The 27,924-nt window shown below is 50.4% G+C and overlaps 1 protein-coding gene across 1 annotated transcript in view; it reads right to left on the bottom strand.

The window, feature by feature from the left end:
* The window catches only part of LOC125447720 (spectrin beta chain, non-erythrocytic 4-like), a 184,419-nt gene that overhangs the window by 12,403 nt on the left and 144,092 nt on the right, over positions 1 to 27,924 (bottom strand). Inside the window, exons 27-33 of the mRNA XM_059641028.1 lie at positions 26,385 to 26,629; positions 22,392 to 22,530; positions 20,333 to 20,417; positions 18,411 to 18,607; positions 16,756 to 17,183; positions 13,916 to 13,973; positions 11,163 to 11,449 (exon numbers count right to left, since the gene is read on the bottom strand). Coding sequence (XP_059497011.1) covers positions 11,163 to 11,449; positions 13,916 to 13,973; positions 16,756 to 17,183; positions 18,411 to 18,607; positions 20,333 to 20,417; positions 22,392 to 22,530; positions 26,385 to 26,629 — 1,439 coding nt within the window. The remainder of the gene's footprint in view (positions 1 to 11,162; positions 11,450 to 13,915; positions 13,974 to 16,755; positions 17,184 to 18,410; positions 18,608 to 20,332; positions 20,418 to 22,391; positions 22,531 to 26,384; positions 26,630 to 27,924) is intronic.

Genomic DNA, 27,924 nt, shown 5'->3' with positions numbered 1-27,924 from the left:
GGACTAACACACTCACCCACTAACGTACCAGACTGACCCACACACCCACTAACGTAACTCACACACCCACTAACGTACCGCCCTGACCCACACACCCGCGAACCTACTGCACTGACCCACACACCGACTAACGTACCGGACTAACCCACACACCCGCCAATGTACCGCACTACCCCACACACCGACTAACGTACAGCACTAACCCACTCAGCCACTAATGTACCGCACTGACCCACACACCCGTGACCGTACCACACTGACCCACACAGCGACTATCGTACCGGACTAACCCACTGATCCACTAACGTACCGCACTGACCCACTCACCCACTAACGTACAGCACTAACCCACACACCCACAAACGTACCGCCCTGACCCACACACCCACTAACGTACCGGACTGACCCACACACCCGCTAACGTACAGCACTAACACACTCAGCCATTAACGTACCGCACTGACGCACTCACCCACTAACGTACAGCACTACCCCACACCGCGAACGTACCTCACTGACCCACACACCGAGTAACAAACCAGACTAACCCACACACCCGCCAATGTACCGTGCTACCCCACACACCCACTAACGTACAGCATTAACACACTCAGCCACTAACGTACCGCACTGAGCCACTCACCCACTAACGAACAGCACTACCCCACACACCCACTAACGTACAGCACTAACACACTCAGCCACTAACGTACCACACTCACCCACTAACGTACCGGACTGGCCCACATACCCACTAACGTAACTCAAACACCCACCAACGTACCGCACTGACCCACACAGCCACTAACGTACCACACTGACCCACTCAACCACTAACGTACCGCACTGACCCACTCACCCGCTAACGTACAGCACTAACCCACACACCCGCTAACGTACAGCACAAACACACTCAGCCACTAACGTACCGTCCTGACCCACACACCCGCGAACGTACCGCACTGACCCACACAGCGACTTCTGTACCGGACTAACCCACACACCCACTAAGATACCGCACTAACCCACTCACCCACTAACGTACCGGACTAACCCACACACCCGCCAATTTACCGCACTACCCCACAGACCCGCTAACGTACAACACTAACACACTCAGCCACGAATGTACAGCACGAACACACTCAGCCACTAACGTGCCGCACTGACCCACAGACCCGCTAACATACAGCACTAACCCACTCAGCCACTAACGTACCGCACTGACCCACACACCCGCGACCGTACCACAGTGACCCACACACCCACTAACGTACAGCACTAACCCACTCACCCACTAACGTACAGCGCTAACCCACACACCCGCCAACGTACCACACTGACCCACACACCGAGTAACATACCGGACTAACCCACACACCCGCCAATGTACCGCACTACTCCACACACCCACTAACGTACAGCACTAACACACTCAGCCACTAACGTACCGCACTAACACACTCAGCCATTAACGTACCGCACTGACGCACTCACCCACTAACGTACAGCACTAACCCACACACCCACTAACGAACCGCCCTGATCCACACACCCGGAAACGTACCGCACTAACCCACTCACCCGCTAACGTACAGCACTAACCCACTCACCCGCTAACGTACAGCACTAACCCACTCACCCACTAACGTACAGCACTGACCCACTCACCCACTAACGTACAGCACTGACCCACTCACCCACTAACGTACCGGACTGACCAACACACCCACTAACGTAACTCAGACACCCACTAACGTACCGCCCTGACCCACACACCCGCGAACGTACCACACTGACCCACACACCCACTAACGTACCGCCCTGACCCACACACCAACTAACGTTCCGGACTGACCCACACTCCCACTAACATACCGGACTAACCCACACACCCGCCAATGTACCCCACTACCCCACACACCCACTAACGTACAGCACTAACACACTCAGCCACTAACGTACCGCACTGACCCACTCACCCACTAACGTCCGGCACTACCCCACACACCCACTAACGTACAGCACTAACACACTCAGCCACTAACGTTCCGCACTAACCCACTCACCACTAACGTACTGCACTGACCCACACACCCGCGAACGTACCGCACTAACCCACACACCCACTAACGTACAGCATGAACCCACTCACCCGCTAACGTACCACACTGACCCACTCACCCACTAACGTACCGCACTGACCCACACACCCGCTAACGTACAGCAGTGACCCACACACCCACTACCGTACCGCCCTGATCCACACACCTGCTAACATACAGCACTAACCCACACACCCACTAACGTACTGTGCTAACCCACACACCGACTAACGTACCGCACTGACCCACCCACCCACTAACGTACAGCACTAACCCACTCACCTGCTAACGTACAGCACTAACACACTCAGCCACTAACGTACCGCACTGAACCACTCACCCACTAACGTCCAGCACTGACCCACTCACCCACTAACGTACCACACTGACCCACTCACCCACTAACGTACAGCACTGACCCACACACCCACTAACGTACAGCACTAATCCATTCACCCGCTAACGTACAGCACTAACCCACTCACCCGCAAACGTACAGCACTCACACACTCAGCCACTAACGTACCGCACTGAACCACTCACCCACTAACGTACAGCACTAACCCATTCACCCACTAACGTACAGCACTAACCCACACACCCACTAACGTACAGCACTAGCCCACACACCCGTTAACGTACAGCACTAACCCACACACCCACTAACGTACAGCACTAACCCACACACCCGTTAACGTACAGCACTAACCCACTCACCCACTAACGTACCGCACTAACACACTCAGCCACTAACTTACCGCACTAACCCACTCACCAGCTAACGTGCAGCACTAGCCCACACACCAGCTAACGTACAGCACTAACACACTCAGCCACTAACGTACCGCACTAACCCACTCACCCACTAACGTACAGCACTAACCCACTCACCAGCTAATGTGCAGCACTAGCCCACACACCCACTAACGTACAGCATCAACCCACTCACCCACTAACATACCGCACTAACCCACACACCCACTAACGTACAGCACAAACACACTCAGCCACTAACGTACCGCACTGACCCACACACCCGCGACCGTACCACACTGACCCACACAGCGACTAACGTACCGGACTAACCCACTGACCCACTAACGTACCGCACTGACCCACACACCCTCTAACAGACAGCATTAACACACTCAGCCACTAACGTACCACACTCACCCACTAACGTACCGGACTGGCCCACATACCCGCTAACGTAACTCAAACACCCACCAACGTACCGCCGTGACCCACACAGCCACTAACGTACCACACTGACCCACTCCACCACTAACGTACCGCACTGACCCACACAGCCACTAACGTACAGCACTGACCAACTCAACCGCTAACGTACAGCACTAACCCACTCACCCACCAACGTACAGCACTGACCCACTCACCCGCTAACGTACAGCACTGACCAACTCAACCGCTAACGTACAGCACTAACCCACTCACCCACTAACGTACAGCACAAACACACTCAGCCACTAACGTACCGTCCTGACCCACACACCCGCGAACGTACCGCACTGACCCACACAGCGACTTCTGTACCGGACTAACCCACACACCCACTAAGATACCGCACTAACCCACTCACCCACTAACGTACCGGACTAACGCACACACCCGCCAATTTACCGCACTACCCCACAGACCCGCTAACGTACAACACTAACACACTCAGCCACTAACGTGCCGCACTGACCCACAGACCCGCTAACGTACAGCACTAACCCACTCAGCCACTAACGTACCGCACTGACACACACACCCGCGACCGTACCACAGTGACCCACACAGCGACTAACGTACCGGACTAACCCACTGACCCACTAATGTACCGCACTGACCCACTCACCCGCTAACGTACCACACTGACCCACACACCCACTAACGTACAGCACTAACCCACACACCCGCTAACGTACAGCGCTAACCCACACACCCGCCAACGTACAGGACTAACCCTCTCAGCCACTAACGTACAGCACTAACCCTCTCACCCGCTAACGTACAGCACTAACACACTCACCCACTAACGTACAGGACTAACCCACTCACCCACTAACGTACCGGACTGACCAACACACCCACTAACGTAACTCAGACACCCACTAACGTACCGCCCTGACCCACACACCCGCGAACGTACCACACTGACCCACACACCCACTAACGTACCGCCCTGACCCACACACCAACTAACGTTCCGGACTGACCCACACTCCCACTAACGTAGCGCCCTGACCCACACACCCGTCAACGTACCACACTGACCCACACACCGAGCAACATACCGGACTAACGCACACACCCGCCAATGTACCCCACTACCCCACACACCCACTAACGTACAGCACTAACACACTCAGCCACTAACGTACCGCACTGACCCACTCACCCACTCACCCACTAACGTACCACACTGACCCACTCACCCACTAACGTCCGGCACTAACCCACTCACCCGCTAACGTACAGCACTAACCCACTCACCCGCTAACGTACAGCACTGACCCACTCACCCACTAACGTACCCGCTAACGTACAGCACTAACCCACTCACCCACTAACATACAGCACTAACCCACACACCTACTAACGTACATCACTGACCCACTCACCCGCTAACGTACAGGACTAACACACTCACCCACTAACGTACAGCACTAGCCCACAGAACCGTTAACGTACAGCACTAACCCACACACCAGCTAACGTACAGCACTAACACACTCAGCAACTAACGTACCGCACTAACCCACTCACCAGCTAACGTACAGCACTAGCCCACACACCCACTAACGTACAGCATCAACCCACTCACCCACTAACATACCGCACTAACCCACTCACCCACTAACGTACAGCACTGACCCACTCACCCACTAACGTACCGGACTGACCAACACACCCACTAACGTAACTCAGACACCCACTAACGTACCGCCCTGACCCACACACCCGCGAACGTACCACACTAACCCACTCACCCACTAACGTACAGCACTAACACACTCAGCCACTAACGTACAGCACTAACCCACTCAGCCACTAACGTACCGCACTAACCCACTCACCCACTAACGTACAGCACTAACCCACTCACCCACTAACGTACCGCACTGACCCACACACCCACTAACGTACAGCACTAACCCACTCACCCACTAACGTACAGCACTAACCCACTCACCCACGAACGTACAGGACCAACACACACACCCACTAACGTAACTCACACACCCACTAACGTACCGCCCTGACCCACACACCCACGAACGTACCGCCCTGACCCACACACCCGCGAACCTACCGCACTGACCCACACACCCGCGAACCTACCGCACTGACCCACACACCGACTAACGTACCGGACTAACCCACACAACCGCCAATGTACCGCACTACCCCACACACCCACTAACGTACAGCACTAACACACTCAGCCACTAACGTACCGCACTGACCCACACACCCGCGACCGTACCGCACTGACCCACACAGCGACTAACGTACCGGACTAGCCCACTGACCCACTAACGTACAGCACTACCCCACACACCCACTAACGAACAGCACTGACCCACACACGCGCTAACATACAGCACTAACGTACCGCATTGACCCACACAGCCACTAACGTACCACACTGACCCACTCACCAACTAACGTACCACAATGACCCACACACCTGCTAACGTACAGCACTAACCCACTCACCCACTAACGTACAGCACTAACCCACACACCCGCTAACGTACAGCACTAACCCACTCACCTGCTAACGTACAGCACTAACACACTCACCCGCTAACGTACAGCACTAACACACTCAGCCACTAACGTACCTCACTGACCCACTCACCCACTAACGTACCGCACTGACCCACACACCCGCTAACGTACAGCACTAACCCACTCACTCGCTAACGTACAGCACTAACCCACTCACCCGCTAACGTACAGGACTAACACACTCACCCACTTACGTACCGGACTGACCCACACACCCGCTAACGTACAGCACTAACCCACTCACTCGCTAACGTACAGCACTAACCCACTCCCCCGCTAACGTACAGGACTAACACACTCACCCACTAACGTACCAGACTGACCCACACACCCACTAACGTAACTCACACACCCACTAACGTACCGCCCTGACCCACACACCCGCGAACCTACTGCACTGACCCACACACCGACTAACGTACCGGACTAACCCACACACCCGCCAATGTACCGCACTACCCCACACACCGACTAACGTACAGCACTAACCCACTCAGCCACTAATGTACCGCACTGACCCACACACCCGTGACCGTACCACACTGACCCACACAGCGACTATCGTACCGGACTAACCCACTGATCCACTAACGTACCGCACTGACCCACTCACCCACTAACGTACAGCACTAACCCACACACCCACAAACGTACCGCCCTGACCCACACACCCACTAACGTACCGGACTGACCCACACACCCGCTAACGTACAGCACTAACACACTCAGCCATTAACGTACCGCACTGACGCACTCACCCACTAACGTACAGCACTACCCCACACCGCGAACGTACCACACTGACCCACACACCGAGTAACAAACCAGACTAACCCACACACCCGCCAATGTACCGTGCTACCCCACACACCCACTAACGTACAGCATTAACACACTCAGCCACTAACGTACCGCACTGAGCCACTCACCCACTAACGAACAGCACTACCCCACACACCCACTAACGTACAGCACTAACACACTCAGCCACTAACGTACCACACTCACCCACTAACGTACCGGACTGGCCCACATACCCACTAACGTAACTCAAACACCCACCAACGTACCGCACTGACCCACACAGCCACTAACGTACCACACTGACCCACTCAACCACTAACGTACCGCACTGACCCACTCACCCGCTAACGTACAGCACTAACCCACACACCCGCTAACGTACAGCACAAACACACTCAGCCACTAACGTACCGTCCTGACCCACACACCCGCGAACGTACCGCACTGACCCACACAGCGACTTCTGTACCGGACTAACCCACACACCCACTAAGATACCGCACTAACCCACTCACCCACTAACGTACCGGACTAACGCACACACCCGCCAATTTACCGCACTACCCCACAGACCCGCTAACGTACAACACTAACACACTCAGCCACGAATGTACAGCACTAACCCACTCAGCCACTAACGTACCGCACTGACCCACACACCCGCGACCGTACCACAGTGACCCACACAGCGACTAACGTACCGGACTAACCCACTGACCCACTAACGTACCGCACTGACCCACTCACCCGCTAACGTACCACACTGACCCACACACCCACTAACGTACAGCACTAACCCACTCACCCACTAACGTACAGCGCTAACCCACACACCCACTAATGTACCACACTAACCCACTCACCCACTAACGTACAGCACTACCCCACACACCCGCTAACGTACCGCACTAGCCCACACACCCACTAACGTACCGCCCTGACCCACACACCCACTAACGTACCGCACTAACCCACACACCCACTAATGTACCACACTAACCCACTCACCCACTAACGTACAGCACTAACCCACTCACCCACTAACGTATAGCAATAACCCACACACCCGCTAACGTACCGCCCTGACCCACACACCCACTAACGTACCGCACTAACCCACACACCCACTAATGTACCACACTAACCCACTCACCCACTAACGTACCACACTAACCCACTCACCCACTAACGTATAGCAATAACCCACACACCCGCTAACGTACCGCACTGACCCACTTACCCACTAACGTACCGCCCTGGACCACTCACCCACTAACGTACCACACTAACCCACTCACCCACTAACGTACCACACTAACCCACACACCCGCTAACGTACAGCACTAACCCACACACCCACTAACGTACCGCACTAACCCACTCACCCACTAACATACAGCACTAACCCACACACCCGCTAACGTACAGCACTACCCTACACACCCGCTAACGTACAGCACTAACCTACACACCCACTAATGTACCGCACTAGCCCACACACCCACTAACGTACAGCACTGACCCACTCACCCGCTAACGTACAGCACTAACCCACTCACCCACTAACGTACCGCCCTGACCCACACACCCGTGAACGTACCGCACTGACCCACACAGCGACTTCTGTACCGGATTAACCCACACACCCACTAACATACCGCACTAACCCACTCACCCACTAACGTACCGGACTAACGCACACACGCGCCAATTTACCGCACTACCCCACAGACCCGCTAACGTCCAGCACTAACACACTCAGCCACTAACGTCCAGCACTAACACACTCAGCCACTAATGTACAGCACGAACACACTCAGCCACTAACGTGCCGCACTGACCCACTCACCCACTAACGTACAGCACTAACACACTCACCCGCTAACGTACAGCACTAACACGCTCAGCCACTAACATACAGCACTAACCCACTCAACCAATAACGTACCACACTAACCCACTCACCCGCTAACGTACAGCACTAACCCACACACCCACTAACGTACATCACTAACCCACACACCAGCTAACGTACAGCATGAACCCACTCACCCGCTAACATACCACCCTGACCCAAACACCCGCTAACGTACAGCACTAACCCACTCACCCTCTAACGTACTGCACTGACCCACACACCCACTAACGTACTTCACTGACCCACTCACCCGCTAACGTACAGCACTAACACACTCACCCGCTAATGTACAGCACTGACCCACTCACCCACTAACGTACATCACTGACCCACTCACCCGCTAACGTACAGCACTAACACACTCACCCGCTAACGTACAGCACTAACACACTCACCCACTAACGTACAGCACTAGCCCACACACCCACTAACGTACAGCACTGACCCACTCACCCACTAACGTACCGCCCTGACCCACTCACCCACTAACGTACAGCACTAACCCACACACCCGCCAACGTACAGCACTAACACACTCACCCGCAAACGTACAGCACTAACCCACTCACCCGCTAACGTACAGCACTGACCCACTCACCAACGTACCACACTGACCCACACACCCGCCAACGTACAGCACTAACCCACTCACCCACTAACGTACAGCACTAACACACTCACCCACTAACGTACCGCACTAACCCACACAACCACTAACGTACTGCACTGACCCACCTACCCACTAACGTACAGCACTAACCCACTCACCGGCTAACGTACCGGACTCACCCACACACCCGCTAACCTACCGCACTGACCCACACACCCACTAACGTACCGGACTCACCCACACACCCACTAACGTACCGCCCTGATCCACTCACCCACTAACGTACAGCACTAACCCTCTCACCCGCTAACGTACAGCACTAACCCACTCACCCAGTAACGTACAGCACTAACCCACTCACCCGCTAACGTACAGCACTGACCCACACACCCACTAACGTACAGGACCAACACACTCACCCACTAACGTACCGCACTGACCCACACACCCACTGACATACAGCACTAACCCACTCACCCACTAACGTACAGCACTAACACACTCAGCCACTAACGTACAGCACTAACACACTCACCCACTAACGTACCACACTAACCCACTCACCCAGTAACGTACTGCACTAACCCACTCACCCGCTAACGTCCAGCACTAACACACTCACCCACTAACGTACAGCACTGACCCACTCACCCACTGACATACAGCACTAACCCACTCACCCACTAACGTACAGCACTAACCCACTCACTCGCTAACGTACAGCACTAACACACTCACCGGCTAACGTACCACACTAACCCACTCACCCACTAACATACAGCACTAACCCACACAGCCACTAACGTACAGCACTAACCCACACACCCGCTAACGTACAGCACTAACGCACACACCCACTAACGTACAGCACTAACCCACACACCCACTAACGTACAGCACTAACGCACTCACCCACTAACGTACCGCACTGACCCACACACCCACTGACATACAGCACTAACCCACTCACCCGCTAACGTACAGCACTAACCCACTCACCCGCTAACGTACAGCACTGACCCACATACCCGCTCACGTACCGCACTGACCCACACACCCACTAACGTACAGCACTGACCCACACACCCACTAACGTACAGCACTAACCCACTCACCCGCTAACGTACAGCACTAACCCACTCACCCGCTAACGTACAGCACTGACCCACATACCCGCTCACGTACCGCACTGACCCACACACCCACTAACGTACAGCACTAACCCACTCACCCACTAACGTACCGCACTGACCCACACACCCACTGACATACAGCACTAACCCACTCACCCGCTAACGTACAGCACTAACCCACTCACCCACTAACGTACCACACTGACCCACTCACCCACTAACATACAGCACTAACCCACTCACCCACTAACGTACCGCACTGACCCACACACCCACTAACATACAGCACTAACCCACACACCCACTAACGTACAGCACTGACCTACACACCCACTAACCTACCGCTCTGATCCACTCACCCACTAACGTACCACACTGACCCCCTCACCCATGAACGTACAGCACTAACCCACACAGCCACTAACGTACCGCACTAACCCACACACCCGCTAACGTACCGCACTCACCCACTCACCCACTAACGTACCGCCCTGGCCCACTCACCCACTAACGTATCGCACTGACCCACACACCCGCTCACCTTCCCGTCAGAAATTCAGAAGAAATGTCTTCACGCAGTGAGGGGAACTCGCTACTGAGTGACGGTAGCAAATGTTATCGATGCATTGAAGCAGAAGCTGACGCACGTTACCAAGAAGTTAATATTGGGCTACATGAATCGATTTAGATGAGAAATAAAGGGTGCAGACGCAAATGAAGTGTAAACACTAGCATGGACTGGCCGGGCTACATGACCTGTTCCTCTGGTCCTAGCTGATGCTTGTCAATACCTGCTGGATGATTTTTTGTTGGGAGCCTCCAATTCATGTTTTCGAGCGAGAAGTCCTTCCTGCTCTGCCGTGTGTGTAACTGGTGGTGACGCTGTAGCACTGTTTTGGGGTGATGGTGCAGAGCGGGACCGGCGCGGTTCTCCAATCGGCTGGGTCAGGTCCTTTGTCCGAGGTCTCCTCCTGGGCTTGGGTCTGTCCCTTGCTCTCGGTCTGTCTGGTCGAGGGGTTCTCTCCGGCAGTTTCTCAATTCCATTTGGCAGGCCAACAGACAGTGATGAGTCCCGTCCCTGTGTGGAAAGACAGCATCTCAGTCTCACATCCTGGGAGCAGATGCAGCGGAGGCAAAGGAATTGGGAATAGGGGATGGAATTTTTGCAGGAAGGTGGGTGGGAGGAGATGTATTCTAGGTAGCCTATGGAGTTGGTGGGCTTGAAATGGATATCGGTTTCTAGCTGGTGCCTGAGATGGAGACAGAGAGATCCAGGAAGGTGAGGGATGTGTTCCCAGGATGAGGCATTCCACTCCCATACATCTCAGATATCCTCATTCTTCAAGGACAGCAACATCACCCCTGCAGTGGTCGAGAACGCCCTCGACTGTGTCTCCCGCATTTCCCACAACACATACCTCACACCCTGTCCCCACAATAGCAGCCAAAAGAGAATCCCCTCGTCCTCACATACCACCCTACCAACCTCCTGATCCAACGCATCGTCCTCCGACACTTCCGACATCTACAACCCGACCCCACCACCAAAGACATTTTTCCATCCCCACCCTTGTCTGCTTTCCGGAGAGACCACTCTCTCCGGGACTCCCTTGTCCGCTCCACACTCCCCTCCAACCCCACCACACCCGGCACTTTCCCCTGCAACTGCAGGAAGTGCTACACCTGCCCCCACACCTCCTCCCTCACCCCTATCCCAGGCCCTAAGATGACTTTCCATATTAAGCATTGGCACATCTGCCAATGTGGTATATTGTATCCACTGTACCCGGTGTGGCATCCTCTACATTGGGGAAACCAAGCAGAGGCTTGGGAACCGCTTTGCAGAACACCTCCGCTCGGTTTGCAACAAACAACTTCACCTCCCAGTCGCGAACCATTTCAATTCCCCCTCCCATTCCTCAGACGACATGTCCATCCTGGGCCTCCTGCAGTGCCACAATGATGCCACCTGAAGGTTGCAGGAACAGCAACTCATATTCCGCTTGGGAACCCTGAAGCCCAATGGTATCAATGTGGACTTCACAAGCTTCAAAATCTCCCCTCCCCCACCACATCCCAAAACCAGCCCGGCTCGTCCCCGCCTCCCTAACCTGTTCTTCCTCTCACCTATCCCGTCCTCCCACCTCAAGCCGCACCTCCATTTCCTACCTACTACCCTCATCTTGCCCTCTTGACCTGTCCGTCCTCCCTGGACTGAACTATCCCCTCCCTACCTCCCCACCTACACTCACTTGAACAGGCTCCATCCCCACCCCTTTAACTTGTCTGTCTCCTCTCCCCCCATCTTCTCCTCTATCCATCTTCGATCCGCCTGCCCCTCTCTCCCTATTTATTCCAGAACCCTCTCCCCTTCCCCCTTTTCTGATAAAGGGTCTAGGCCCGAAACGTCAGCTTTTGTGCTCCTAAGATGCTGCTTGGCCTGCTGTGTTCATCCAGCTCTACATTTTGTTATCTCGGATTCTCCAGAATCTGCAGTTCCTATTATCTGTGACACTACGCAGCGTCTGCCATTTAACCTGTCCCTTGAAATGCCCATTCCCAACTCAGAACATTTCCAGCCTGTAACATGCAGGAAATACAAACTGTTCATGGGGCGGCAAGGGAAGGGCACCACACTATCTGGGAGATCAGTGAGCACCAGATAAATACCGTCACCCTTAACCAATGAGACTTACAGCTTGAGAAAGAAACAGTAAGTTCGGAGAAGATGAATTTGAGATAAATCGGGTGCAGAATGTGAAATAAAGATAGGTAAAGAAAATTTGAAGTTTTTCAAAGTTTTGTTCGCGTTCATTTATGGGAAATAGGCTTCACTGACCAGGTTCTGTATTTATTGCCAGAAGACAGTTAAGACTCAATTACATTGCTATGGGTCTGGAGTCACATGTCGGACAGACCAGCTAATGACTGCAGATTTGCCTCCCGTAAGGGCATTACTGAACCAGATTGATTTCTTCCCCAAAAATCTTGATGACCATTAGACTTTTAAGTTGAAATTCTTATGAGTTCAAATCCCTCCGTCTGCTGATGTAGGTTTGGAACCCCAGAACACACTGCAGTCTGCATTAATAGTCTAGAAATAATACCACTCGGCCATCGTCCACCCTAAGAGGTAGAAAATCGGCATCATTGGCAAGGCAAGTATTCATTGCCCATCTCTGGTCAACTTTCAACTCAGTGGCTTACTCGGCCATTTCAGAGGGCAAATAGGTGTCAACCGCTTTGCTGTGGGTGTAGGGTCACATGTAGGCCAGACCAGGTAAAGACAGCAGATTCCTTCCTTGAAGAATATTAGTGAAAGAGGTGAGTTTTAGCAACAATTAATGGTAGCACTATTAGTGACAACAGCTTCATTTTACAGATTTACCAGCTGAATGTAAATTCCACGAACTGAGCATTAGCCAGGGCCTCTGAGTTATCAGCCCAATGACAGTCCTAGTGCACCACAATCTCCAAATCCTAACTTGCAGCAATTCCCATTCATCTGTTATCCCTGTTAATGCAATAATCCCCTCACACTCACCTGCGCCTCTTTCTCCTGAAGTTGCTCTACAATGTCAGCCAAAGTGGTCCTCCTGTCCCTTCAAAAATAACACAATATGGGTTAAACCGCAATACTCTGTCAGGGTATTAGGAGTAAAAAGACTAGTAATACCTGGAAATCAATGTACAGGTCGTGCCAGAACTCATTCTGAAGATTTAAGAGGGTCAGACCAGTACGTCCAATTACCAGTTTTACTTTGCAAGATTCCTAGCCCTCCCTCATGCACTGAGAATCCCCAGACCTCACTTGCTCAGTTTATACAGAATCCCTTTAGTGCTGAAAAAGACCATTCAGCCTAGCAAGTCTGCATTGACCCTCTGAACAGCATCTCATCCAGACCCACAATTCACCCTGAACCTGTAACCCTGCATTTCCCATAACCAATCCACCTAACCTGGACATCTTTGGACCGTGGGAGAAAACCAGAGTGCTCAGAAGAAACCCGAGCAAACACAGGGAGAACATGCAAACTCCACACAGGCAGTTGCCCGTGGCTGGAATCGAACCTGGGTCTCTGGTGCTGTGAGGCAGCGGTGCTACACTGAGCCACCGTGCCAACCTGTATAGGCTGTGTATGCTCAGGCTTGCTTACATTATAAACTGTTTTTCTCAGGATCTGTCTTGCTTTGTCATTTCTTAAAGCAACCATCCTTACCTTTTGCTCAAGAAACCCACCCTTCAGCTGGTCCTTCCAGAATAGAGTGACCTGGAGTTTCATGATGACAGGACAGATTGTGCGTCATTAGCAAAGTTTATGGGATTTTCAGCTTCCTAAATGAAGGCATCGAATACTAATGATATGATTGCTTAGTTGTACAGATCTGAAACTTTGCTAGAAGCAGACAAGAAGTCAACGTTGCTCATCTTGCATTCATCTGAACCAGGATGCAAGGATCAAATTTGGAGAAAGGGCACCATTTTACGCAGCCTGAGGAGAGGGTGCTGATTGGTTGGGCCATCATAGGGGCAGAGAGGCAGCAGGAACAGGTAACTGTCAGTTGTAATACCCTGACCCAGGTGGGCAGATTCTGATTAGTCAGTGTGTTGCTATGGGGACGCAACTGGAGATTGGGTGTCTCCATAACCACTTTTCTAATGAGCAAAGATGCATACATTAAAATGAAATAAAGATGAACTTTTATAGAACACTAGTTCACCCCAGCGAAAGCAGTTCTTCCAGGTGTGGTCTACACTCTTTAGGACAGTTGTGAGAGCGAAAGGGAGATGTTGCAGAACAGTGCCAGGGATGAGGGGTTTTGATGGCAGGAGCTAGGGTCTTGGAGTGAAGGAGACAGAGGAGAGGATTGATGGAGGTGGTGTAGATCCCACCAGGTTTAGACATGGTATTTGGATAGGGTGGGGGTGTGGGCAGGGGTGGGGCGTGGGGAGAGGAGTTGGGTAGAGCTGTTCCCATTATCTGAAGGGACAAGATTCAGGAGGGGAGTAACAGATTTAAAGTTCCACAAAAGCGATTCAGAGACGCCAGTTTTTACACAGCAAGTGTGAATAACCTGAAATTCTCAGGGATGATGAACAATTTCAAAAAGAAATTGGATAGGCTCTTGAGGGAAATCAAATTTCAGGGCTTTTGGGACAAAGTGGGTCAAACTGGATTGCTGTACAGAAACCCAACATGGCCTTCCTCGGCCAACTGTGCTCCATCGGTGCTGTAACAACTCCGATTCTCTATCGTAGGAATCCATATGCTCCATTTTAAAAATCAACTTTTTCAATTCATCCTGTTGGTTCTCAGGTATACCAGGGACATTGTAAACAGTCAGTTTAGAATTGATTGGGCTGTTCCTGGCCCTGTACTTGTTCTGGGAGTGTTTCACAGGGACTCTGTTTAAAGCAGTACAAATGTTTGGATTGGGTGAGGGAGGAGACTGATAATCATTTCCTGCCGCAAACAATACTTTGCCCTTCATCCTCTGCAACATATTCTGAAACACTGGTGAAGGCCGGCATGGTGGCTCAGCGGTTAGCGCTGCTTCCTCATAGCACCAGGGGCGCTGGTTCAATCCCAGCCTCAGGCAACTATCTGTGTGGAGTTTGCACATTCTCTCCGTGTCTGCACGGGTTTCCTCTGGGTGCTCCAGTTTCCTCCCACCATCCAAAGATGTGCAGTTTAGGTGGATTGGCCGTACTAACTTGTCTGCAGTGTTCAGGGAGGTGTAGGTTAGGTTAGGTTAGGTAGGGATAATGAGTCTGGGTGGGATGCTCGGAGGCCCAGCGTGGGCTTGTTGGGCTGAAGGGCCTGTTTCCACACTGTAGGGATTCTATGAAGAACACAGTGACAGCTTTCCCCAGAGTAATGTTCTCTGTTTTTGTTTGTGTTTAATTTTGATATGGTGCCCCTGCAGGGGCTGCTTCGCTAGTATTTATTTCGGGACTATCTGAAAGAATCAAGGGAGATTTATTCCGTACTTTAACCTGTTGCTGTCCCTATTCCAGGAATGTTTGACGGGGAAGGTGTCAAGGGGAATTTATATTCAGTTTACTTTGACTTTAAAAGAGTAGAGGAACCCCTACTCTGTATTTTAACTCTCTATTGAACCTGTGCCAGGGGTGTTCGATGGGGACAGTGTCAAAGGAACTTTACTATGAGTTTAAAGTGTAGGGAGGGCTTTTCCTCTGTATTTAAATCTGTGCTGTCCCTGTCCTGGGAACGTTTAATGAGGATGGTGTCGATGGAATCTCCCTTTCAGTTCAAAGAGTTGAGCTCCGTGTGTCTGGAGCTAAAATGTGAAGGGACCAACCGTCAGCTACACAATCAAAAGGAAGTGGCGGCGGTGGGGGGCGGGGGTTGTCATCCTCACCCAGCAGCTCCTGCATCCTGCTGTTCCAGCTCCCGATGTTCACTCAGAGGCTCGTGGCGCTCTCTCTGCTGCTCCTGCTTCACCTCGCTTTGTTCAGCCTTTCTCTGTGACTGCTCGAGCCTCCCCTCCACTTTCTCTCGCCTCAACGAGCTCGCCAGCTTTGGATCAGACTGTGCTGAGACTATCTCCTGCGTGAGAGCTCGCTCGGCCGCTCGGAGCTCGGGTCTCTCGGTTCGTGCCTCCAGGGGCCCGTCGATGATTTCGTACACTGCTTGCTGTTTGACAGGCCGCGTCTCTGGCACTGCCACTGACTGTTCGGGCAGAACAACTCTCGGCTCTGGCAGCATTCTGCGACTCAGGATGGGAGTGGCAGGCTGCTGCTGGGGCATCTGCCCCTGGAGGGCCATCTTGTTCTCCATTCGCTCCAGCTAAAGAAAAAAGGAAGCAGTATACATATAAATGCAGGCAGCCATTACTGTAGAGTGGGTGCACTTACTGTGTGTTAGGCATTGGCTTTAGCTAAGGTGCAGGGCAGCTACTGGAAGCTTGAGAGCTGCAAACACAAGAACCATGGCTATTCGGCCCTGCTGCTCCATGTGTGATCTGAGTAAGGCTTGCTTAACAACCCGTATGTATGTCTTCCAGAACCTGCATGAGATTTTTTTAAAAAGCCTTTATTCTTCTACGGGATGTGGGTGTCACTGTCGAGGCTTAACTGCCATCATTAATTGTTGAGAGTCAACGCATATTGCTGTGGGTCTGGAGTCAAAACTATCTGAGACTGAGCGGGATGACAGACTTCTCTCCCTAAGGGGAAGCAGCGAACCAGTTGGGTTTTTACACCAATCTGTGTTAGTTTCCTGGTCACCATCTCCAAGCTTACAATTCCCAATATTTTAATTGAATTTAAACTCTACCAACTGCTACTGAACTGTCCTCTGAAATGGCTGAGCAAGCCATTCAGTTCAGGGGCAATTAGGGACGGGTGACAAATGCTGGCCTTATTTGTGATGCTCCACTAAAATAAGGCTTGTGATATTCCTGTGCAAGCTGCCACATGGAGTTAAGGTAAGCTGTGCTACAAAAGTGACCCGATTCAAACATCGGCATGAATGGGGGTTAAATACTTTTCAATTAGATGTATTCAGGAGGCATAGGGGGAGGACAGAGAGAAAGGAGCAGGATGGCAGCATTCATCGGCAGTAATATTACAGTCATACAAGGAGACAGTGTAAAAGAGGGCTCAAAGACTTTATCTAATGGTGGAGAAAACAAAATGAACTGTCACTTTACTCAATTTACCCCAGGACCCCCAGGAATAGGCCATTTGGCCCTTCATGTCTGCTGCACCATTCGATAAGATCATCTAGTGATGGTCTCAACTCCACATTCCCATCTACACAGCCCCCTCACCCACACTGACATAACTCTGGACTGCCTTCTCCATCTAACTCAGCCTCGAATTCCATGCTCAAACGAGTTAAACCTCTGCATCAAAAAGGAGACCCTTAAACTGTGTCCCACGAGAGGGGTCACCGTTCTGAGTATTCAGCCAATCCGGCCCCTGTCACTGCTGCCTCCCATCCTGTTACTGTTTGAAACCACCGTCCAAACTCAGTCATGTTCACAAAGATCCCCTGTTTGTTTGGACCTACCGTGGTGAGCCTCCTCAACGAGCTGAACCTCTCCTCCCAGGCTGCTGCCGCCTTGCGGAAAGCCTCGTGCCGCTTGATCAGCTGTTCCACCTCGTCGACACTGTTCCCCAGCTGGTTGCTGCTGACCAGGCGCTCCTGGGCACTCAGCCATGATTCTGCCACCACTGCCTCTTGTGCAAACTGGTGCACCTCCAGCACTGAGGAAAAGGCCACAGCCGGTATCAGGCATCGTCCCTAGAATGAAGGCTGTTCCGGGTAGCGCTGAACCGAAACCGAAACTAGAAGGGTACAACACAGCGAGCACCCTGTCGGTCGCCACATGGGAACTTGAGGAATCTGCATCGCGCCTCATCTCATACAATCACAGAATATTGTCACAGAATTTGAGGAAGTCTAGCATAGTGATTTCATGATTGCACAACACTTTGTGAATAATCCTGGGTGCTCTAATCAGGCTAACATCCAGTTTAAGATGTAGCTTGCTTACATTTGCTGGAAGCTGCATGTATTTACATGAAGGGTCCTGTGTTCAGAAGACAAAATGCATTATGGCGTTATGCCTTTTATGAATTACATAAAAAAGTGGGGTAAAATGTTTCCTCTTAGTGCAGCCTCCATGGAAACACCCTGCCCAACCAGAGTCAACATGCTAATCAATTAACACCCTTTCCTCATGCAGTATAAACTGACAAGTTTATAATATAAAGTGAGTATAACATAGGAAGGGTGACAAGACCCAAAACATTAACTCTGATTCTTTTTTTCCACAGGTGCTGCCAGACCTGCTGAGCTTTTCCAGCAACCTCTGTTTTTATTCGAGTACAAACTGTTATTCTTTTTAAAATTTGGCATTCTTGCAACTGTCCGTGTGAGCACAAGATAAAATTCTTCAACAGTATGTCCCTTTTTCTGCTAGCATTTACAGAATGACAGGACACAGATGGATACCATTCAGCCCATATTTCTGTGCTGGGAGTTTGACAGAGCTGTTTAATTATTCCCACACACTTGCCCTTTCCCCACAAATATTTCCTATTTTAAATATTTACCCAGTATCCTCTTCAAAGTTACCACTTCATTTGCTTTCACTGCCATTTCAGAGGGGGCATTCATAGCAACTCACTGTAGAGTAAAGAAAGTATTGAGAACTATGTGGGAGGGCAGGAACAGAGAAGGACATTGGGCCAGTGGACAGTAGACTGGGGGTGTGGGGAACAGTGATCAAAAGTGGGTTATTCATTACAGGCTGGAGTCCTAGACATCCCATTGTAGGAAGGACATCAAAGCTAATGAAACAAGAGGTACACATAGGTCATTGAGGGAGAGAGACTGACAGTGAAAGTGCGTGAGGGGAAGAGACAGGCAGTGTATGGGTATGATAGAGAGTATGTGCACATGTGAGAGAGTGCACACGCACGCATGTGTGTATGTATGAGAGTGAGTGAGAGAGAGACAGAGAAAGTCAAAGAGAAAACATGCATGTGAGAGAGACAGAGAAAGTGAGAGTGTGACAAAAACAAAGTTGCTGGAAAAGCTGAGCAGCTCTGGCAGCATCTGTGAAGGAAAAAACAGAGTTAATGTTTCAGGTCTGATTACCCTTTCTGAGAAATGAGAGTGTGTATATGTTTGAGTGAATGTGAGTGCCTGTGTGAGCATTTGTGTGTGCAACAGTTGTATGTTTGAGTAAGTGTGTGTGTGAGAGTGACTGAGACAGAATGTCAATGTGTATTTGAGGGAGTGAGGGATTGTGTGTGAGTGACTGTGCATGTGCACGTGTGAGGGAGTGTTACTGTGTGAGAGAGAGTGCATTTGTGTTATAGGTGAGAGAGTGCAAGTTTGTGTGAGACTAACCAGAGCCACGATCAGGAGGCCACAGACGATGTGAAGGCAGATCTGCACTAACCATCAATCCCAATACTCACTCTGTTGTAGCCACTCCCAATGCTGCTCCCATTTCGCCATCATTTCATGTTGCTTCTTCAAAACCTTGTCCAGTTTCTCCTTAATCTAAAAAAATTCACATAGGTACAATTACCAGGATAAACATTTGACACTATTTAAACATAAAACAAGGATGAGAAAAGCTGATTTTTAACTTTGCACAACCGTACCTTAATTCCCAACAAATCCCAGAGAGATGGAGGGATCGAATGAGAGATGGGAAGTAGAAGGATGGAAGAGGGAGGGAGGGAGAGTGGGAAGAAGCAGCAGGGAGAGGGAAGAAAAAAGGGAGGGCAAACGATGAAAGATGAAGCATGACTTGTGTGACAGAGAGGAAACAGTGAGAGTTCAGTCACTGTGAGGAGACACGAACTGAAGCAGGGGTGGGCTGCTTATCTTGGCTAATTTCCAACTCCCTAACTCTTGTCAATGACAATCCTTTACACACTCACTTTCTCACACATATGCATGCACATACACACTTGCTCCCTCACACATACATGCTCTCTGTCTCTCACACATACATACATACATGCTCTCTCTCACACACATGCAAACACACACTCCCTCACTCTCGCGCTCTCTCTCACACACACACACACTCTTGCTCTCGCACATGCTGTCTCTCACTCCTACACACACACACTCTTTCTGTCTCACACACACATGCGCTCTCTCTCACAAACATGCTCTCTCTCTCACACGCTCTCTTTCTCACACACACACATACGCTTGCTCTCTCACATGGTCTCTCTCACTCTTACACACACACACGCACACACACACACACACACTCCCTCGCTCTCTCACACACACACACATAAGTTCTCTCTCTCACACACACACACCGACTCTCTCACACACGCGCTCTCACACACACACACGCACGCGCGCGCGCTCTCTCATACACACATGCTGTTTCTCATACATACACACACATGCTCTCTCTCAACATACTCAAATGTTCTCTCTCACACATACGCACATGCTCTTTAATCTACTCACACATGTTCTCTCACCCACACACATACACATGCTCTCTCTTACACGCGCACGTACACTCGCCCACATATATATTCAATGGCTCAATCTCCACTGCTTTTTGGAGAACAGAATTCCACAGGATTCTGAGAGGGAACAGAAATTCTCATCTCAGTTTGAAATGGGAGTTTTCTACTTTTTAAATTGAGCCCTATAATTCTAGACCCCTCCATGAGGTAGAAACAGCCCCTCAGCATTCATCCTGTCAAATCTCCCTCAAATTCTCAAATAGGTATTTCTGCTATAAAGCGTGTTTCATTACCACAAATTGGCTCTCACGCATTTGATGAATAGTGGATGTTGCTTGAATAACATGAACTTTCTACTGGACGGTATAGTGATTTTCTCTCGCAATTTTCCGAAAACGCAGTTTTCTATAGCGTGAGGTCACACAGGAAGGCAACTAACGCAGTATAGAAGAAATACCTGTACGTCTCAGTAAAATCACCTTTCATTCGCTTAAATGCTAAAGGGTGAAAGTGCAATCTGTCCAACCTGTTCCAACAAACAGTAGTGAACTTTTTCTGAACTGTTTCTAACACAATCAAACCCTCTTTAAATGAGGCTCTGAGGGCAGGGAGTGAAGCTGAACGTCTATAGTGCTTTTTTTCTTTATTCATTCATGATGGGGACATCGCCGGCCAGGCAGCATTTATCGCCCATCCCTAATTGCCCAGAGGGCAGTTAAGAGTCAACCACACTGCTGTGGGTCTGGAGTCACACGTAGGCCAGACCGGGTAAGGATGGCAGTTTCCAGTAAGGGCATGAGTGAACCAGATGGGATCTTCCTGACAATCAGGAATGAATTAATGGTCATCTTCAGATTCTTAATTCCAGATACTTATTGAATCCAAAATGCACCATCCACTGTAGTGGGATTCGAACCCGGGTCCCCAGAACATGATCTGGGTCTCTGCATTAACAATCCAGCGACAATACCACTAGGCCATCGCCCCCACCTTGGGTCATGAGCAGATAGTCAGTGTGGCGGTGCGTTACCTCATCGGAAGTCTGGTTGGTACTGGTGAGCAATGTTTTGCCCAGTTCAATACAAGCTGAGAGCTTCTTGTGCCTGGCTTCAATCTCCCCTCGGAGACCCTGGTGGTAATTCATCAGCACCTCCACTGAGGAGACATCCCTGGAAACAGAGCAGAGCAGTAACTGTCCGACACATTGCACAACACCAGGCTTCGTGGCAAAGCCGTGGATGAATATGGCTAGCGCAGCAATATTATCCACATAGCTGCAACACTCTCATCACTTAACATGTTCAGCACCATTCAGGACAAAGTAACCCATTTGTTTGGCACTCCGCTCACCACCTTCAACATTCACTCTCTCCAACACTGATGCTCAGTAGCAGCAGTGTGTACTGTCTACAAGGTGCACTGCAGCAACTCACAAATGCTCCTTCAATTGCACTTTCCAAACCCATGACCTTTACAACCTAGAAAGACAAGGGCAGCAGATACAGGGGAACACTACCCCCTGCAAGCTCCCTTTCAAGCCACTCACCATCCTGACTTGGAAATATATTGTCATTCCTTTGGTGTCACTGGGTCAAAATTCTGGAATTCCCTCTCTCAGGGCACTATGAGGTCTACCTACAGCACACAGACTGCAGTGGTTCAAGAAGGCAGCTCATCACCACCTTCTCAAAGCACAACCAGGGATGGACAATAAGTGCTGACCATGTCAGCAGTAGTCAGCTGAAGAAAACATGATTGAGCTCGGACTTTTTTCATTGGAGAAAAGGAGGAGGAGAGGGGACCTAATTGAGGTATACAAGATAATGAGAGGCATAGATAGAGTTGATAGCCAGAGGCTATTTCCCAGGGCAGAAATGGCTAACACGAGGGGTCATAGTTTTAAGCTGGTTGGAGGAAAGTATAGAGGGGATGTCAGAGGCGGGTTCTTTACACAGAGTTGTGAGAGCATGGAATGCGTTGCCAGCAGCAGTTGTGGAAGCAAGGTCATTGGGGTCATTTAAGAGACTGCTGGACATGCATATGGTCACAGAAATTTGAGGGTGCATACATGAGGATCAATGGTCGGCACAACATCGTGGGCTGAAGGGCCTGTTCTGTGCTGTGCTGTACTGTTCTATGTTCTATGTTCTATGATTCATTTTGGAAGGTCGAATTTGAGTGCAGAATACAGGGTTAATGGCAGGATTCTCAGTAGTGCGGAGGAACAGAGAGATCTTGGGGTCCACATCTATAGATCCCTCAAAGTTGTTACCCCAAGTTGATAGGGTTGTAAAGAAGGCGTACCGTGTGTTGTCTTTCATTGGCAGGGGAATTGAGTTAAAGAGCCATGGCGTTTTGCTGCAGTTCTATAAAACTCTGCTTAGACCACACTTGGAATATTGTGTTCAGTTTTAGTCACCTCATTATAGGAAAGATGTGGAAACTTTGAGGGTGCAGAGGAGATTTACCAGGATGCTGCCTGGACTGGAGGGCAAGTCTTATGAGGAAAGGTTGAGGGAGCTAGGGCTTTTTTCATTGGAGTATAGAAGGATAAGAGGTGACTTGATAGAGGTGTACAAGATGATGAGAGGCATAGATAGAGTGGATAATCAGAGACTTTTTCCCAGGGCAGAAATGACTATTACGAGGGGGCATAATTTGAAGGTGATTGGGGCAAGGTATAGGGGAGATGTCAGGGGTAGGATCTTCACACAGAGAGTGGTGGGCATGTGGAATGTGCTGCCGGTGGTGGTAGTGGAGTCAGATACTTCGGAGACTTTTAAGCGACTCTTGGGTAGGCACATGGAGGAGAGTAAAATGTAGGGTAGGCAACGTATTGATCTTAGTAGGATAATAGGTTGGCATAACATTGTGGGCCAAAGGGCCAGTACTGTGCTGTATGTTCTACAAAACCCTGATCTCTTCACTTTGGATCATTACAGTAAAAGGCCAGAGACTGGGGACGTTTTCAAAAAAGGAACAGTTCAAATAATTTGATGCAATTCAGATCTGGAAAAGAGGAAAAAGCACTGTCTAGGGAATAGCACTGCCCCTAGTGCCAAATGGAATGATCCTTATTGCAGGGCTCCACGCTTTCAATCTGTTTCCAGTTTTCTGTTTTAAACGTTCAGAAGGACATTGAGATCTGAGGCACTGACTCCAAGTAAATCTGTAAGCAACACCCAACAATGGGTTGTTGAACTTAGCAGAGTGCCAATCAAAGTGATCTGGAGGTTAGATAATGTGGCGGATGACACAAGATGTGAGTTTTAGAGTACTGTAGGGTCAATTACAGCACAAGAGGAGGCTGAGCTGTCTGGGCAAATAACAGAGCTGGACATAGAACATTACAGCGCAGTACAGGCCCTTCAGCCCTCAACGTTGCGCCGACCTGTGAAACCAATCTGAAGCCCATCTAACCTACGCTATTCCATTATCATCCAAATGTTTATCCACTGACCATTTAAATGTTCTTGAAGTTGGCGAGTCTACTACTGTTGCAGGCAGCGCATTCCACGCCCATACTACTCTCTGAGTAAAGAACCTACCTCTGACATCTGTCCTATATCTTTCACCCCTCAATTTAAAGCTATGTCCCCTCGTGCTAGCCATCACCATATGAGGAAAAAGGTTCTCACTGTCCACCCTGACTAATCCTCTGATCATCTTGTATGTCTCCATTAAGTCATCTCTTAACCTTCTTCTCTCTAACGAAAACAGCCTCAAGTCCCTCAGCCTTTCCTCATAAGACCTTTCTTCCATACCAGGTAACATCCTGGTAAATCTCTTCAGCACCCTTTCCAATGCTTCCAGATCCTTCCGATAATGTGGCGACCAGAACTGTGCGCAATACTCCAAGTGTAACCGCACCAGAGTTCTGTACAGCTGCAACATGACCTCATGGCTCTGAAACTCAATCCCTTTCCCAATAAAACCTAACACACCGTACGCCTTCCTAACAACCCTATCAACCTGGGTGGCAACTTTCAGGGATCAACGCACATGGATACCGAGATCTCTCTGCTCATCCACATGACCAAGAATCTTACCCTTAGCCCAGTACTCCGTGTTCCTGTTACTCCTTCCAAAGTGAATCACTCACACTTTTCTGCATTAAACTCCATTTGCCACCTCTCAGCCCAGCTCTGCAGCTTATCTATGTCCCTCTGTAACCTGCAACATCCTTCCGCACTATCCATTACTCCTCCGACTTTAGTGTTATCCGCAAATTTACTAACCCATCCTTCTATGCCCTCATCCAGGTCATTTATAAAAATGACAAACAGCAGTGGCCCCAAAACTGATCCTTGTGGTACACCACTAGTAACTGAACTCCAGGATGAACATTTCCCATCGACCACCACCTTCTGTTTTCTAACAGCTAGCCAATTTCTGATCCAAACCACTAAATCACCCTCAACCCCATGCCTCCATATTTTCTGCAATAGCCTACCATGGGGAACCTCATCAACTGCTGTACTAAAATCCATATACACCACATCAACCACCTGTTTGGTCACCTTCTCAAAGAACTCAGTAAGGTTTGTGAGGCACGACCTACCCTTCACAAAACCGTGTTGACTATCCCTAATCAAATTATCCCTTTCTAGATGATTATAATTCCTATCTCTTATAATCCTTTCCAACACTTTACCCACAGCCGAAGTAATGGCTTCAATTCCCATTAAAACTTACCAAAGCGACTTTTTGGAAGCAGAAAGGCCAAAAAAAAGGAAAAAGACATCAATGCACTGCTAAAAGGTGATAGAAAATATGACGCCACTGTGCTGGACTACAATACCTGCAATCATTAGGTGCTGTTACCAGGCCTGGCTCAGTAGCCAGGATGCAGAAAGCCAGCAAGTTGTATGGGAAGGACAACTTCTTGTACTCACCGCAAGGCTGTCCTGCTGTAAGCTGGCAACAACAATGAAAGAATAAAACAAGCACACTTATCTGCTACATCTAACGCAGTGCTCAGGCTAGACGCTGAAGGCTAACGGGGCTGTGCTCTGCTACTTACCGAGGTTTCTCTCCCGTCCCGATCTGACAGATGATGCTGTCCATCCAGCTGACAAGGTCGCGGACCATGCTGAAGAAGCGGATCTTGTCGCTGGTCGTGGTAAGCTGAAGCCTCCGCTGGTCACAGCTGCTCAATAGCTCCTTCCAAGCTTGCATGACACCCTGCTCCTGGGCAAGGATGGCTTCCGCATTCTCACCAGCATACACCGTCCGCAACTGGGCAGCGTTTTCTTGTAGCTGCCTGACCTGATAACCGAGGACAGACAACAGGTTAGATTGAGCATTGAACTACAGTCTAGGAGAGAGAGAAAAGGTAAAATATTTTTGGGTGTTGTCAATAAAAACATTCGCCTTCCACACTCGGCAGCATTCCCATCCAGAAGACAAGGGCAGCAGATGCACGGGAATACCACCCCACCCAGGTTCCCTTCCAACCACACACCATTCTGACTCATAGCTATACCGTCGCTCCTTCAATGTCATTGGGTCAAAATCCTGGTCCCAACGGTATTGGGGGCTTGGGGCTCTTCCAGCTTCCCCACAGACTGTAGTAGTTCAAGGAGGTCGCACACCACTGCCTTCTCAAGGGCAATTAATGATGGGATTGCTCCCAATTGTTCAAAATAGTGACAACCTGTTCATAAAGGTGCAGCAAACCCCTTAACAATGTGGTCAAGTGATTGCAAAATCTTAAAACTTCCCAAAACGACCTTATGGCATGGCCAATTAAAAACCACTACAGTGTCTGAGACCCTTGCTATTGGGGTTAACCTAAAGGCAGGTGGGTTTATTACTGCGTGATGTACCCTATGAGCAGCCAGTCACCTCAGGAGGGCTTCAGGATGTGGTGAAGGGGCCTCGATCAAAATCAACTCTTGTCTGGTCAACTTCAGGCAGGTGAGTGCCTGCTGGGGCCCCATCTCCCAGAAACCGTCAACCCAAGAAAACCAACACCACACCCTCTCACGTGTGCCCTGGGTACTGCATGATCCCTGGGACTCCAGGCCCACACTTCCTGAGGCATCCACCACCTTCTCCGTGGTGCCATTGAGCACAAGCCTCTGATTGGCCAGGACCCTAGTGAACGGGTGGGAGAGGGGTCTTGGTTCCAGGGGAAGGCCTCATCACTGCCTGATCGAAATATGCTTGGAGAGGGCCCTCCTGAGGGTCTTTTCCCTGGCTCACTGTGATCCCTGACGCCACATTAAGATTCTGCCCAATGTTTGAGGCCACAGGAATGAGGGGAGACACAAGGGCAATCGGAACCAAGTGGTCACAGAGAAAAAGACAGAGAGAGAGAGAGAGAGAACGAGAACAAGAAATGGTCTGTGAGAGGATGGAGAGCAGGAGAGGTTAAAGGGTGAATGTTTTCATGTTACAAAAGCCAAAGCAAATGGCAACGGGCAAAGTAAAGAAACAATTGATGTGTCCATTTAACACGGAGATGAGGAGAATTATTTTTTCCTCTGAGGGTCATTACTCTCTGGAATTCTCTTCCACACAAAGGAGTGGGGTCATGGGTTCACTCAAACTATTAGGAA

This window comes from Stegostoma tigrinum, chromosome 39 (assembly GCF_030684315.1).
Source record: "Stegostoma tigrinum isolate sSteTig4 chromosome 39, sSteTig4.hap1, whole genome shotgun sequence".
NCBI lineage: Eukaryota > Metazoa > Chordata > Chondrichthyes > Orectolobiformes > Stegostomatidae > Stegostoma > Stegostoma tigrinum.
This window is presented reverse-complemented; position numbering and strand designations above follow the sequence as displayed.